This window comes from Nicotiana attenuata, chromosome 1 (genome assembly GCF_001879085.1).
Source record: "Nicotiana attenuata strain UT chromosome 1, NIATTr2, whole genome shotgun sequence".
Taxonomy (NCBI): Eukaryota; Viridiplantae; Streptophyta; class Magnoliopsida; order Solanales; family Solanaceae; genus Nicotiana; species Nicotiana attenuata.
Genome location: NC_031989.1, coordinates 4,488,790 through 4,505,708, shown reverse-complemented (window position 1 = coordinate 4,505,708; position 16,919 = coordinate 4,488,790). Strand labels below are relative to the sequence as shown.

General features: G+C 34.3%; 4 protein-coding genes across 4 annotated transcripts; 2 read left to right on the top strand and 2 right to left on the bottom strand.

Annotated features, from left to right (window-relative positions):
• Positions 1,410-5,434, top strand: LOC109226872 (protein RER1A-like). Its single transcript, XM_019391799.1, has 4 exons — positions 1,410-1,587; positions 3,195-3,555; positions 4,736-4,916; positions 5,044-5,434. Exons 2-4 carry the CDS (start codon positions 3,215-3,217, stop codon positions 5,095-5,097), a joined length of 576 nt encoding a protein of 191 aa, XP_019247344.1. The 5' UTR covers positions 1,410-1,587; positions 3,195-3,214; the 3' UTR covers positions 5,098-5,434.
• On the bottom strand, positions 5,738-7,999 carry LOC109226795. Its single transcript, XM_019391690.1, has one exon. It carries the CDS (start codon positions 7,884-7,886, stop codon positions 6,216-6,218), a length of 1,671 nt encoding a protein of 556 aa, XP_019247235.1. The 5' UTR covers positions 7,887-7,999; the 3' UTR covers positions 5,738-6,215.
• Positions 10,787-12,518, top strand: LOC109226711 (syntaxin-112-like). Its single transcript, XM_019391586.1, has 2 exons — positions 10,787-10,916; positions 11,421-12,518. The coding sequence occupies exon 2, from the start codon at positions 11,444-11,446 to the stop codon at positions 12,299-12,301; it is 858 nt and encodes a 285-aa protein (XP_019247131.1). The 5' UTR covers positions 10,787-10,916; positions 11,421-11,443; the 3' UTR covers positions 12,302-12,518.
• Positions 12,749-15,124, bottom strand: LOC109226625 (putative pectinesterase 11). Its single transcript, XM_019391476.1, has 5 exons — positions 14,787-15,124; positions 14,424-14,583; positions 14,078-14,266; positions 13,626-13,858; positions 12,749-13,170 (listed from the first exon to the last, which is right to left on the bottom strand). The coding sequence occupies exons 1-5, from the start codon at positions 15,044-15,046 to the stop codon at positions 12,969-12,971; spliced, it is 1,044 nt and encodes a 347-aa protein (XP_019247021.1). The 5' UTR covers positions 15,047-15,124; the 3' UTR covers positions 12,749-12,968.

Sequence of the window (16,919 nt, the reverse complement as noted above, 5' to 3'; positions counted from 1 at the left end):
TACTCGGTTGAGTAAGGTACCGGGTGCCCGTCGCGGCCCATCAGGTTGGGTCGTGACAAAAGAATTGGTAAATTGTATATAGTATGTAATTAAATTGAAACTTGAATAGGGAGGGTAATAAAGTCTTAAATAGTGTAATAGGAATGTAAAAATTCCTCATTCAAATGATGGGTTGAGATGGGCTATTAAATTCTAAAGTCCATGAAGGGCGAGGCTGGATTGGGCTGGGTACCCCATCTTGATAGCTCTACTTCAATCTTTTTTTTGGACAAGTTACATATTTGACCTACCGACAAAAAATAATTACATAAGCTAGTCAATTATACAATACAATAAAATAAAGTATTAGGTTAGTTTTATTACACCTTATTGTGTGTCTCCCTCGGCTTTTCAAACAAATCGGACCCTCCCAATTCCGAAAGAAAAGGAAAGAGCAAATAAAAGTACTAACATTCACGAAATTAAGCTCAAGCTAATAATTATTATCAGTAATTTACTAATAAAAGTAACTCTTCGAATGGTGGAAATTATTTGAAATAGCTTTGAACTTTTGTTCATAGATGATTAAAATAACGTTCATGTGCATTCCGAATGCGTATAAAGCTAGTTACAATGTAATTCTTGACATTTAAATGTCATGACCAATCAGATTTTAATAAAAAGAATTAGGTCTCACAACGGATTTTACTTTATATAGGCAAGTTGAATAAGCTTGTTATTATGCATTAAGTCATTCAGAGGCGGAGCCAGAATTTGAAGCTTATGGGTTCAGGATTCTAGTTCGTTTATGTTACTGGGTTCTAAATTAACAGCATATACATATTAAATGAAAATTTTAAGACAAATACAAGTTTTGGACCAAAGTTACTGGGTTCGACCGAACCCGCAAGTGCTATGCTAGCTCCGCCCCTGTATGCATTAATTAGGAGTTATTACATATCTAATCCAACTAAAGTATACTCCCTCCGGTCCAAAATAAGTAATTTTTTGGATGTTTTCACACAGATTAAGAAATCTACCTTTTAGCATTAATTAGCAATGGAATTGACCATATTAACCTTTACTATCTCACATAAACACTCCTAACACACATTCCAACAGTATTCACTCCAAGGACAATATAGGAAAAAATAATTAATTTTTCATTCTTGAAATCTGGAAAAATCACTTATTTTGGACCACAAGAAAAAGGCCAAAAAATCACTTATTTTGGACCGAAGGGAGTAGTAAACTACAAATTAACTAATCTAGTTACAATTGGATAAGTATAAAATCTTTGTCTAGAGTGTTTAACAGTAAAGAGTTCACAATCATAGTGATATAATAAATAAATACAAGTGATATAATTAATTATGTAAAAGGAAAAAAGGAAAAGAAATGGGAAAACGTAGGGGAATATAAAGTGACAAATAGTGAAAAGGGGGACAAAGCACAAATATCAATTGAAAAAAATATACGTAATAGTAAAAATTTCTCGTTCGTCGGCAGGCCCATTTGAGTGAAGTAAGAGCACAGATCCGATCGTAATTTCTCCTCTGCCCGCCCTCCCCAAGACTCAATCTCCTCACTTATCTTCAGTTAGCGAAGGTAATTTTTGTATTATCATTTTTTTCAATGTTCGTTTTGTATTCTCTAGCCCTAATATTTCTACTAACCCGAATAGCTAACATGGACTGCCACACATTTATCTAAAATTTCCATAATTGTCGTATCATATGGCGATTTTTCTTTTATTATATTAATTTCTAGTTTCGGATCTGATTCTTATTGTTGTTTGAATATATATTTTCCTCTTTTTTTTTTTTTTTTTTTGTTTAGGAATGATTTTTTAATGTGATCTTAGCTCTGGGTATCTTTATGATTAGGATAATTAAGAATGTGTTAAGAGTTATTTTCTTGGCGTCGTTTGTAATAGTAATTTACAGCTGGGTTCCATTGGACCGAATGAACTTGACTTTAAGGTTATTAATTGAGGATTATAGGGTACTCCCTCCGGTTCACAATAAGTGTCCAATTTGCTTTTTCATTTTGGTTCAAAATAAGTGTCCAGTTATGTAATCAAGAAAGAATTCAATTTGTTTTTACAAACTAACCCCTATGTACATATCCCTAAAAAGTTTTCTTACTCCTCACATTAAATGTTTAATTAGGAGTTTAGTCATGGTAGGTATTTTTGTATAGAATTTAGTATTTTCTTAATGGGCGTGCTAAAAGCAAATTGGACACTTACTGTGAACCGGAGGGAGTATCAAATTATGATGGGGTGAGTCAGTTCAAGTCCCAACTCCCCAAAGTTTGCTTTGGTCAACGTCAAAATCAATCATCACTTTTCCATTTTATATTTTTTTCTTTTAATTCTAGCTGCACAACTGATTTAGTAAAAAATAATTGCATGATAAAATGAAACCATACATTTTAAGTGAATTTCCCCCCCTTTTTTTTTCCACAAAACTATGATGGGTTGTGACTAGTATCTGAAGTTGAACCAACTTTATCTTAAATAAGTACATCACTAACTCTAGCTCGCCTAGTTTGGACGAATTTGGCATGTGTCACATGTCTGGGTCGAAAACTCGAAATTGACCCTACATAGGGGATTCTACTGATGTTTCATCCGAGCTTGCAAACTTCTTTTCCTTCTTGCTTGCATTTCAACTACCATTGAAAGGGAATACATGTAATTTCTATGGGTTTTGTTTTAGCCTGTCATCTACTGTCTATTGTTTCTTTTCTTTTGCTCGAGCCGAGGGCTTTCGGAAACAACCTCTCTACCCTACGGGGTAAGGTCTGTGTACACGCTATCCTCCCCAGACCCCACTTGTGAGACTTTTACCGGGTTGTTGTTGTTGTTGTTTTAGCCTGTCAATTTGCCAGCTACATTTTTAAAAAAAAAAGTATGACAGTTGGGTGCCTTTTAATGAATTCATGGAGGGTGTTGCAACTTTCTAGTAATAAGAAGGTGGTATCATTGTTCTTGTGTCAATGATTGATATTGCGGTGTGTGGTACGAGCGATCCGCCGTTTTACTAGTGTTAATTTCCTAGTGGTCTAAGCATTTATAGAATTCGAAGTCCTAACTCTTCTGTTTCCTAACTTGAGCAAGTAGTGCACTCAGTTGGCAATGTACATCTAACTGTGTCTAGCACAATGTCTTGCTTGTGTAATCTTATTGCATTGTTTTATGGAACTTCTAGGATTGTGAAGTTGAGTTTTTATGGAGGGTGATGGTGCCTCAGCGGCTGCTGCATTGAACAAACAGAGGCTTGAACTTTCAAAACTTTTCCAATACTATTTAGATAAAACTACTCCTCATGCTACATATAGGTGGATTGGAACTTTTGTCTTAGCATTGCTTTATGCTCTGCGGGTTTATTATGTTCAAGGATTCTATGTTGTTACCTACGGTTTGGGCATCTATATACTCAATTTGCTGATCGGTTTCCTGTCACCTCTTGTTGACCCTGAGTCGGAACCTTCAGATGGACCATTGTTGCCAACTAAAGGTTCAGATGAATTCAAGCCTTTCATACGTCGCCTCCCGGAATTCAAGTTCTGGTAATAGTTCCTGCTTTATATGGGTTTTGCTTGCTAATTTCAAAGGAGAAAGTGTTGTTATCTCTCCATTTTGTATTATCTTGTACCAGAATTGCTTCAATTTGCTTTATCTCGTTGTGAAATGTTTCTATTGGTCAACTTTGAATACTATTTATTGATGCATTAGAACCTCATCGCATATGTGCATTTGAAGTAACTGTTAATTGATTTGCCTTTTGTCAATTATAACTGTCACCATTGTACTTATTTTGTCCCTTGGAGCTTTTAGTATTTGACATGGCAGCACGAACATCTTCGTTATACCTCGAAACAGCAACATGACCATAGATTTAGCTGTTTCTAAATTCTGCCCAGCATATTCAACATTTATGTTGTACCTTGCATTATGGTTCTGTTTATACAAATTCTTTTTCATTATTGCTAAGTTGCTGCACCATATCTGTATTTCAAAGATCTCGTAAGTAGTAGCACCAGAAATCCATTTCCCTGCGCAACAAGGTCTTGGATATTTTGATTAATTTTCACCGGTTAAAGTGTACTGGCCTATGGTATGATTTTTGATGAATGTGTCTGTCCTATAAGAGTATCAGCACTTCAGGAATCAGGAGATTGCAGATTGGTTACTAAACCCTTTCAAAGAAATATTTAGCCCAGGTCTATCATGGTTGTTAAAGAGAATATTGAGCCTAGCGCCTACAGCTATTTATCCTTTTTTCTTTTGGCTCTTGCTTATTTGTAATCTTTTGCCTATTACTTTGATTTCTTCTGTTTGGTGGTCCTTTAGAAGGTCTTCCACCTCCTCAAAATTAACATGGTGTGTCATTTATGCCCCTTGTGCATGAATTCCTGTTATGAAACACTGCTACATTTTTGCATAAGACCTTGTGCTGGCTTACTTTTTGCATAAGAAACAGGACTTGAAGAAAGGAGAAGATTTGTTTTTCGTCCAGTCGGTCATTATCAGACAGGCCTGAATAAATACCAGAATTCATTTAGCCCCAGCCAGCCTTATGGGAAAGAAGCAACCCTAACCAGTTTGGGTGTGAAGCTGCCCTGTATCTTTTGTTATATAGTCAACATAGAATAGGAGAGGTTTTATGCATGTTTTAGGCCATTTATAGTATTTTCTTGAACCTTTTGGCTGTAGCAGCAATATAAACTGCTCCTTTATTTTTTTCAGGTATGCCATAACAAAGGCTTTCTGTGTGGCATTTGTCATGACTTTCTTCTCTCTTTTTGATGTTCCTGTGTTCTGGCCTATATTGTTGTGCTACTGGATTGTTCTTTTTGTCCTTACCATGAGACGACAAATTATGCACATGATCAAATACAGATACATCCCATTCAACCTTGGAAAGCAGGTAATCTCAGTAGCTAAGAGTAGTTTTTTCTCTCAACTAGCATTCGAGCTGCTGATGCAGGCAACTTTAGGTTACTATTCTCTTTTTGAGGAAGTGTTTAATATTGTTTCTTTTGTTATTGCAACAGAAATATTCTGGGAAAAGGCCATCAACAAGTGGCAGCAGCCCAAGGGCCGACTGAACTTTTGCCGGTTTTGGAGAAAGTGGAGGAGGAAGAAGAAAAGAACAAGATGGATTGCTGCATATCTTTTGGCTAATGTGATTCGTACTTACATTGAACTCTGACCCAAAAACAGAGAAACAATTGTAGTTTGTTAGCGTTCTTTAATTGTTTTCTTTTCCAGTTTTCTTGATTATCTCTGGTAATATTAGTTTAATTTTTGGACGTAGAGAACCAGAGTTATTGCTTTGTTTACAATAGAAGCTATGTATACGGAGAAGGATCTTTTTTAGTCACTAGCAGTGGAATTTCATTGGCATATAAAACTTACATCCCTTAGTAACCTGTATTTTATGCATCCACCCTCTGTTGGTTGTCCAAGTTCCAAGTCAGTGTCCCACTTGAGTTACTTGTATAGTGTTTCTAGTATTTTGTGAAGTGGCTTCATTACTTTTGTTTTGTCTTGTTGAGGCTATTGCATCTAATTGAGCCATATTCATCTCAACAACAACCACGCCTCAATTCCAAGTGAAGTTGAGGTCGACTATACGAATTCTCATTGTTCATGTTATTCCATTTAAGCTCATCTAAATTCAGCATGCAATCTTTTACATTGTCATCTCTTGCTCAGCTTGAAGGCCATTATTGCAAGAGATAAGCATTAAAAGGGCAATGTAAAATTGTATAGAAGCTATGAATAATGTAACTTTTGTTACAAAGAACATAAGAAAAGCTGCATAAAGTCTAGAAAAAATAAAAGAAGAGAGAAACTTCAGAAATTGTAAAAAGAAAAAAGAATGTTACATGAAGCGTAGGAGAAGCTGCAAAAGAGAACAAGAGATAATCTGGTTTTGCAAAAAGTTTCTTCTCAATGAAATCCATCCAGAAGTAATCCAGTACAAGGACCTATATGCGCCAAACTCCAACAGAAAATATCATGAGCCAATAATCCTAGATATTTGTCAAGAAGTCAATCTATTTTGTTGTTTGTGTATAATGTATTAGAGTATGACATGAGTTCATATTCCATATCCCCTATAATGGATCAGTAGGACTTAAACTACTAGCTATAAATCATAGCATGCAAAATGTGTGGCAGAATACACTCTTTGGCCAAGCTTACTCTGAGCCTCCAGAAGTTATGCTTGCTCCCTAAATTTCTTGTATATATCACCTCTATAGAACTTTCTTGTTCTAAGAACCAAAATGTATGATACAATACACCCTACAAAACTTGCTGCAGCAATTATGAGAAAAGAAAGCCTATAGCAGTCGGTGCCAATGCATGTCAAATGGTCCCCCGGCTTCCTTAAAAGTCCCAAGGTTGCCATTTGCTTCAGAGCTTCCTTGTCATAAAAATGACCAACCAATCTAACATTGAATACATAAGCTCCAATTGGGCTAGCTGCACCGCCAAAATTGAGCAATGTAGCATAGTGTTTTAGGCCAAAGAGTTCAGATATGATTGAAAATATCAAAGGTGCCATAGCTCCAAAGCAAAACCCAAGTATAGCTAACGCGACTTCAAGAACACTTGGAACTCCCATTGCTATAAGAATATGGCCAAAACAAGATAGAAGAAGCACCAAAGTAAGCATCAACGGACGAGGGACTTTATACTTTGTCAAGAAAATCTCAGAGGCAAAGCCAGAAACTACTCTTCCAAGATAACCCCATATACTCACTAGTGAAGTAAATGTTGCAATACTTGTGTTAGGATATCCTAATGCTTTACCAATTTGTCCTATGTTATCGATAGCTGTCAACGTTCCACCAGCTCCAAAGATAGTAGTAATAAACAAAATCAACATATCAACGCTCAAAAGTGCTTGTAAAATTGTATAGTCTTCGCCTCTCTCTGGTGGCTTAAAAACATTCTTGAACCAAGAAACTCCTTTTGCTTGATTTCTTGAAAGTAACTTCACTTGTTCTGTTCCTTTCAACGGCACAGACTCATCCAAAATTTGTTTCCTGCTCTTCCCGAGTTTTAATTCTTCTCTAGTTACAATAATTATAGGCGCAAATAGCAAAAGTAGCACGATACAAGAACTCAATCTATACTCAACCAAACTAAAAGCTATCCTATTCTGCAAAATAGTGATCATCAACAGAAATCCAGCTAGACCGAGTGATATGTAAAGAAGTTGATAGAAAATCTTGACCTCATTTTCTTGACGATTAATGACTTTCATAACCCTAACATATTTAAGCAAAATGCAACAAACAAATGGAGGAAGCCAAGCAATAAGCAAGACTAAATATTTCCCATCATTCCCATAAAATGCATGAAATAACTGTGTTATAATTGCACCACTTAAACCAACAAAACCCTTTAATAATCCAATTACAATTCCCCTACTTTCAGGGAAATTCTTAACACAAGTAACTAAAGCACCAGTATTAGTAAAAGTCTGAGAATTAGCACCAATCATTAAACATAAACACATTTGCCAAACCTGTGGTTTGACTAATTCATCACCGTTGACTGCTAACCACAAGTAAATGTACCCTGAAAAATTCATCACTGATCCAATTAAAAGAACAACCCAAGGCGGACAAACTTCATTAATTAACCCAGCTATAATTCCTACGTTAGCACCAACATCCTTAAAAAAGCTCAACAAATTTAAGGTTGTTTGGTCATAACCCAATGAAGATTTAACATGTTGTGAATAAAGACCAAATAAGTAAGTGCCACCAGAAACTGACAAGATCAAGATTGAAGCAAAAACTGTGAACCATCGGCCGTTGAGAATGTTGTTGGGGCCAAAATTTTTACCCCAATTTCTCAAACTGAAATCTGCCGTCATCAGTTTTTAAGACTCCGTCAGATCGGACAAGCTTTTTTTCTGAGTTTCCGATCTGGGGTTCAGCTGGTACTTCGTCAACGGCTTTGAGGTTTCCAATTTTCATGGGAGGTTTAATATTGGCCGCCTTTAATATTTATGCATTGGTAAATGTAAGGAAAACTTTTGCAACATACTCCCTCCGGTGCACAATTACTTATTTTTTGGCTCTTTTTTTGTGGTTCAAAATAAGTGATTTTTTCATATTTTAAAATGAATTAATTAATTTTTTTCCTACATTGCCCATGTAGTAAATAGTGTTGGAGTATGTGTTAGGAGTGTTTATGTGAAGAGATAGTAAAGGTTAATATGATCAATTTCATTGCTAATTAATGTTAAAGTTGAATTTCTCAATTTGTGTGAAAACAACCAAAAAATCATTTATTTTGGATCAGAGGGAGTGCTGTTTTAACAACTTGAACTCGTGGCCTCCTAGTCACATGACAATAACTTTACCGGTTACGCCAATACTCATCTTTTAGTTTTTTTAATCAAGGTTTAAAATAAATCTATAGATAAGCATTAATTGATACTTATAAATTTTACTTATATCGGGTCTTTACACTAAATTAGAGCACTAAGTTACTATGGTTAAGTTATAAATTAAGGTGACAATATGTATTAATTAATTATGATTTAATAATAAGATGTGCGAGTAAATTTTTATCAATTGATACTTTGTACATAATTTGGGAAGTATGGTAAACCGGTAAAGTAAGTTGTCAAAATCATTTATATTGCACATATAGAGACAATTTGTTTTACAACATTTTACTAAATAAAGTTCAAATCTTTTTTATTTGGTTTAGGTTTATGTAATGACTGTATAAATATTTTTAACTATTAATAACTTTAGAAGACAAATTATATACTTATAACTGTGTATAGAAAATTTGAGTTGTCAATATGTACTCCTTTTGACAATTTCAAAATTAGGGTGGGCAATCTATGATACTAGTAATAGGTATGGCTTTTTTATTTTTAGCCCTTGTCAGAAAACATTTAGCCCCTGTTTGGCCATACATTTTCCCAAATTTAATTTGAAATTTATTTTTAAATCCCATGTTTGGCCATATATTTGACCCACATTTTGGCCAAAGCTCAAATCACATATTTGAAATCTAAGCTGAATTTGGGCCAAATTTCCAAAACTTGGGAATTATATACATGTTTCCCAAAATAAAGTTGAAAAATATGTTTTGAAATCGTATGTCCAAACACATTTTCATCTTCAAACCAAACTTCACCCAAATCAGATTTTTCAAAATAAATTTGGGATCTATGGCCAAACGCTAGCTTATATTTGGTAGTCAAAAAATTATATAAAATTTGTAATTTTGTATAAACATACATAATGTGTGTGCATATATATATATATATATATATATATATATATATATATTTCTGGCTATTATTTTAAGAGCGGCTATATAATGTCATTTTCCCAACTAGAAATGTGTTCTCAAAATTCAATTTCAAAGCTAAATTGGCCATAGCTTTTACAAAATGCTTGCTTCCAGTAGTCTATTGACGAAAACTAAAACTAATTTTTTTCTTGGCTAGTATTCCCACATCGATTGGGATAAAGGAAACAAGCGTAGAGGAAAGGTTATTGAAATGGGCAATTGCCAAAGTTTGATGCCGGGGCAAAACTTATTTAAGAGTAGGTCGCATGCAGAAATGGCGACCTGAAATAGTTACTCATTAAAAAACGTCATTAACTTTAGTCCAAATGGCCAAGTTAATTGATTATATGTCAACAAACCAAGCAATTTCCAGGCTTTCATACGAGAGTTGAGGATTTGAATTTTATGAGTTTTAAATTTTAAAATAATAATATTATGTGTTACTAATTAAATTTTAAACTTTAGTTATTATATATATTTAATAAATTTCTTAATATAAATATAAAATTTGGACGAAAGCTATTGAGATCGGCGATTTGAACGTAACCTTTTGCTCGCCTGCTACAAAGTGCAAAAGCCGAAAAGAAATTGATAATGAAAAGAGAGTGCCGGAAACAAATTTCCTCTCCCGGTATATTGATAAGTGGATTGTATGTTGTCACATACTCAAAATTGATATTTACACTTTATTTCATAATTATAACTTGACTATTTACGTCTTAACTTGACAAAAATATGGTGAGATAAACATGTCGGTATGCAGAGTTAGCACTGTTTCTTGTTCTTATCATCGCTGTAATAGATATTTTACGTTAATAAATTGAGAATTTTGATGAAGATAAAGATATTTCATTCACCAAACGAAAATGGGTAAAATATCCTTCATCTAGGTACCCATTTTATAACTTTTAAAATGCCATTTAAGGACAATGTTTATTGACTATTTACATTTTCTTTATTTACCAAACGAAAATGGGTAAACTTTAATGTCAAAGTTTAGAGTATCAAAGGTAACCATCTTGATCAATTTAATTAAGGATTTAACATATATATGGACAAATGTAAGTTTTTTTTTACACTATCAATCTATTTTAATTTGTTGCAGCATGTAACAATTATTTTTTGTTTTCGAGTTTACTAATTTTATTTTTATAACAATTACATGTAATATTTTTATAGCGTAAAAACATTACACACTGTCGGTGCATGAAATTTAAATTCTTTAATTATTTGGTCGCGACGTGTTTTAGTTACTATCCATTTTAAGTATCAATCGACTCTTGCTTTATACAAATTCAAGTAATTCATTTTTCAATAACATATTAAGTTAAAAAAGAACTTATTCTCACAAAAATTAAATAGAAAATTTATCAATAACTTTCCAAATGTGGAGATTTACCGTTGCGAGCCTTAGCCTAATTACGTTACGAAACACAACGGCTATATTTCCTCTCTTCCTTCTTTATCAACTTCTAATTTGAAAACAGAGGCCAAAACTTTAAAGGAAGCCACGGTTTTTGAATTAACCCTTAAATCACCCCAAATTCTTCACTCTCTCATTTCTCACACTCTTTGGGAATTCCAAAAGGTGCTCTTCTTTTCTTTACCCTGCAATCTTTCATCATAAACTTCTATTTTTTTCTTTTATGGTTTTAAATTTTTAAATTTCAATAAATGTTAGTATTCCTTTGCTGAATTGGGTAGTACCAAAAATGGGCATTGATAATTCAAATAAATGGCTGCAACTTGTTTTTGTTATTTTTGATGTTTTTTAGTACTTAGAAATGCTGTTCTATTGCTGTTTTTAGGTACCCCAATTTTGGAATTACTCGTAACTTTGAAACTGAAAACTAGAGAATGTAAGAAAAATTGAGGGTACAATGTTTGTGGTCCAAATGTCGAGAATGTATGCGGACGATTTATATAGCCGATCCCAACTTAGTATTTGCTTACTTGTTATCTGTCTTTGTTTTCTAAGGAAATTTTGTAGTAACTGAAAAGAAAAACTCGGAAAATCACAAAATTGGAATTTTCTTGAATTATTTTAGGATTAGGGACAGAATTTGATATCTCAGCTCTTTTCTCTATCTAGGTGTTTGCTGAATTGTCGCAAAGATGAACGATCTCATGACGAAATCGTTCTTAAGTTACGTGGATTTGAAGAAGCAGGCGATGTTAGACCTTGAAGCGGGGCCTGATATTGAAATGGGTCAACTCGACCCGGCTGATGAAAGAAACCTCTCAAAATTCTTTGAAGAAGTTGCTGCTATTAAGTCTGATATGGAGGAGATTAACAATCTTCTTTTCAATCTTCAAGATCTTAATGTAAAAACCAAGTCAGCCCCGAGTACTAAAATTCTTCAAGGCCTTAGAGATCAGATTAACTCTGACATTATCACTGTTCTTAGGAAGGCGAAAATCATCAAAACAAGACTTGAATTGCTTGATAAATCCAATCTTGAAAATCGTGGCGCGTATAAAGAGGGAAGCTCGGTTGATAGAACGAGGATTTCAGTGACTAATGGTTTGAGAAATAAACTGAGGGATATGATGAATGATTTTCAATGCCTAAGGGAAAACATTGTAGCAGAACATAAAGAAGGTTTAAGGAGACAGTACTGTAGTGCTAACGGGGAGGAACCGAGTGAGGAAGCGATTGAAAAGATGATGCAGGAAAGGATTTTTGAGGGGAAAGTAGAAAAGGAGCAAAGGCATGAAGCTGTAAAGGAGATACAAAAGAGTTTGATTGAGCTGCACCAAGTGTTTCTTGATATGGCTGTTATGGTTGAGACACAAGGTGATCAAATGAATAATATTGAGCAAAATGTGGTCAATGCTGGTGGATATGTGAATGATGGGATGAAGGAGCTAGATCGCGCTAAACGGATGAAGAGGAGGAGGACTTGGGCTTGTTGGATTGGCGCGGTGGTGCTGGTTTTCTTGTTGCTATGCCTTATTGCAATTCTATTTTGAATTCAGGTTGAAATGCTTTGGACTTTCTATCAGTTTTACTTCCTATTTGTCTATTCTTTTGAGTATATTGTGCTTTCTTTTGTTTGTCCGAAAGGCTATTTGGATTTTGATGATTTCTGTTCATCAACTGCTTATATGTAAAATAGATTGAAAATGATACTCCTACATTACATTTTGAGATTGGGAATTATTGAATGTGATCAAGATTTTTGCCTTGTCCCTGCTACCCCTTAGTTCTTCATCATTTTGTATTTTGTGATGTCATTTACAAGGCCAGTGTTGGAAGGACGACTATAAGATATAAACTCATTGGTTTCATATTTTATGCTGTCCATTCAAATTAGCTACAACATTTGACCTTGAAAGTCAATCAAGTTGTGACGAGGTGATGAATTAATAGTTAGTACTGTTCCTCTTTTTCTATAGCACCACCTCCCGAACTGCAGCTACTGAAATTGGAAAAGCATGTATACTCTAAGATATGGCGAATAATCGTATTTACACTGAATATCTCTTGGAGGTACGTGAAAGAGTTTCTAGCTACGAGATATATAAGGCCTCAAGAAATCAATTTTAACAACTAAAGAAGGAAAATTTCAAAAGTGATCAGCTGGAATCAATCTTGAGTCTTCTTTTCTTGATATATATAGTGATGGCGTAGTTGCTTTTAGTTTTCTCCAGTGGGAGTGACAATAGTTGAACGTCTCTTGAAATGGGTAGGCGCAGGCCTTAACCAACTTCGCCCTCCGATCATATTCTTGGTCAGAAATGGTGCAGCTTCCTCATTCGATAGGCTACGTGACCACCCCACTCTCTTTGATCTATTAGCCCCTGCTCCATAGCACTTGTATTCACCATAGTATGCAGTGCTGCCAAAAAAAGAAAAGAACATAGAGATAACATTTGAGAGTCTAACTCCAACTTTTGATTTAGTTTGTACCGTCTAAATCATCTCGATTTTTCTATAGTTTCGGTTAGGTTCGATTAATTTTTGGTGTGTTATTTTTAAAACCCCAAATAAAACTACTAATATTGCTAGAATTCTCATTTGTTACCTAAAAATAGCATATGCCAATACGAGAAAAAAAAGTGTAATATAATCTTAGTAGCTCAGTTGGTTGGCTGGCTATCTGAACTTTCATTTTGGTGACGGTTTGATTTCCCACCTGATTCCCCTCTCCTATTTCCCCTTCCCCTACCCCTACCCCTACCTCTGTGTATATAGATTATTTTTTTTTTTAATAAAACAAGTGATTCTCAATCCTTGAAATAAACTACCAATATTTATTCAATGTCACTATCTATGAATACATACAAATATTACCTTTGCTTGCTAGAATCTCCCCAGTCATTCCATCCCTCAGGCTGTATGATAGAGGACATAAATGTGTAGGCAAATACCACCCTTGAATATGAACCCCATGGCCTTCCTAATGCAGTACTCCCTCCTGTCCCTGTTATCTTGCAACCCATAAACGTAAATCCTGTATTTTCTAAAGGGGACTCTCTTCCTTGAGCAGTTATTGCTCCTGCTGCAACTGAATGAATGTGGCATCTCTGCCAAATAATCCAAATTAATCACTACACACCATATACTTTACTCTGAAGTAAAAGAGTTTAACTTATGTACATTCATAATGTAATTAACTTTTTTATCTATTAGGTCATGTAAAAGATATTACAGGTCAACCACACAAACTAAATGGAATTAGCAATTTGAAAATTAAGACAAGCGTTACGTGCTACAACAGATTAAAATACATTGAGAGAACTTACTTCATAAAGAGACGCTGCATTTCCAAAAATGAAATCAACGGCCCCTTCAATATAGCAGTTGCTATAATAATGCCTCCCAGCATCATCTAACAAAGTGTCCTGGTACGATTGAATTCTACATCCATAGAATGCTACTCTATCTCCTTTAACCTTTAGTGCTACAGCTTTTCCACTTGTTCCGAATGAATTCTACATTTAAAACAATCAAAATATGTTTTTTGTTATAGTAAGAAATGGAATTAGTAGCCTGAAAAATACGGCAAATTACTTGCTACAACATGTTAAAATAACCTAATAGTGTAACATGTAGTCGTATAAAATTAAATCTTTAGTAACTAATAGTTACCTGAATTGTTAGATATCTTGCAACAAAATCGGAAGCTAATACAGTTAGTGTAGGAGAATCAGTAATATCTCCACCTTCACTCCATGTAATTATGGTGTTAGATGCCTCAGTTCCACTCAACGTTATGAATGGCTTATCACCAGGAACCACAATCTTCTCTCTGCTCCATGAAAAATAGATAAGTTTTTTATTTTTATTTTAACATCTATAATTTTTACATCATCAAGCTACCTAAATGATAACTACGTGTGACCGCACATAAGAAAAGATTAGTAACATGGAAAAATATTAAGACAAATAATTACCTATTATAACATGTAAAAATACAAGATACTATAAAGTTACAAAATGATAAACACAAACCTATAAGTCCCAGGCTTAACCCAAATAAAGAATAATTCAGAGTTATTCGATGGAACAGCATCAATAGCATCTTGAATTTTCTTGAAATCTCCTTGACCAGATTGGTCAACTCTAATAAGAATGGCCGTAGAAAAGTTCGTAACTCCTCCTGAATTAGAGTCATTGGCAGCCATGGTTAAAGTTGAATTACTATTAGAACAAACTAGTAGGAGAAATATAACATGAAATTTGATTATCAATGAAGCAGCATCCATGTGCATTAAATTGTTCAAACACCCCTGTCTCGATGGGGGTGCAAAGAATAAAGTTAATTAGTAAATTAATTAAGAAATATTTGAAAGTAAAGGTAAAAGCACACACATAACTAAGCTTTATAATGAAGGTTTCTTCCTTAATGAATGGAGGCACGCCGGCAGCCGAGAATTAAGGTCAAAGGATTGGTGGCTGACTTTTAATTAATTTGCTGCTGATCTTGAATATTGATTAAGGTCTAAGTTGTTCACCCTTCACGTAACCTTTGCATGCAGTCAAGATTAGTGGAGTATAATTAAAGTGATGTGTTGTTCATGAGTTCAAAATTCTGCCCGTTAGGGTTGGCTGAGTTAGTTGGGTGAGCGGTTTCCCACGTAGGAGATCTGGGATCGATTCCCCTCACCAGCATCCTCCTCAGTTAGAGCTCGTCGCACCGGGCGTGCCTAGTGCGGTTGACATCTCTTGTTTGGTTTGCGAGTTCAAATTATATTTTGTACAGTAATTTTCCTCTTTTTAATATATAATTTATGAATATACACAATATAATTTTTCGACGAAGCAGGTTCAAGTAAACCCCTTGACACTAGGTGGGTCCGCCCCTGATAAATAGTATAGGAGTAAATGTTTCTGGTGAAGAGGGTTCAGTTGAACTCCTTGTTTTCATATAGAACTGTCACTGCTCAAGAATATTGCTTGATTTAATATTGATGATTTATATAATTAACGATCGAGCATTAACGTATAATATAACTATAGTTGACGTACGTGAGATTTGAAAAAAAAAAGGATTAATTATTCTAAAACCACTATTTACAAATTACAAGCAAGGAATGTTACTCAACTTAATTAAATAATTGGTGGCTGAAACATTCCTAGCTATGAATTTGTGATTTTCAAGAAAGCTGCTTAACCATTCTCCTGCAATGGCGGAGCAGCCATTTTCGTTGATGAACTCTAGTCAATAGTAATAGATTTCTTAAAGTTGTTGGAAGAAGGAGAAAATGGATGATATAATTATACCTACCAAATCAGATACGCTACGTAAAACTAATGCTAACATCTTACTTGTCATTTTGGATTAATAGAATGATGATATGCATGATGTAAATACCGTTTTTGGTATAAATTATACTCCATTTTACTTATAAGTTTGAAAAAAATTACTCAGTCAACGATTTAATAAGTTGAATCGTCAATTACACTAATTCTTAATATAGAAAGTCTCCCAAACCAAAATCCATTTTCAACCGTCCACTGAGCACCTTCTTTTTTAAAATTTTTCATGTATTGTTGATTTCAATTTTCCTGCAGATTGCAATCTAGAGGTTTGTAGCACAGACAATTATGTTCTTTCATTTCAGCAATTAATTTATTCGTGTAAAGCATGAGTTGTTTTAGTACGGGACTCCTCATGAATTTGATACTATAAAATTATAGTTTCCTCAAATAATTAGTTTCAGAGTCATCTGATCAGTTCAATGAGAAAAAATGGTTTTCTTTCTTCTGTGAAGGAGAGTTCTTGCTAAATTTAGAAGCCATGAGAAAGTAGATGAATAAATGACATGACACTAGGAAAATGATGAGTTCTAGACACTAATTTTTAATAATAATAAACCCTGTGTAATCTCACAAGTGGAGTTTGGGCATGATAGTATGTACGTAATCTTACCCCTATCTTGAGAAGATAGAGAAGTTATTTATAATAATATACCCTCGGCTCAAGAAAAGATTAAAAACTGAAGCGAAAGAAACAACATGTAGCAATCAAAATATAAGAATAAGAAAACACAAGACTAGCACTAATACTACTGGTTTGAAAAAAAAAACACTCGCCTACCTACTAACTTCTACCTAATTTTTAACCTCCACACCCTCATACCG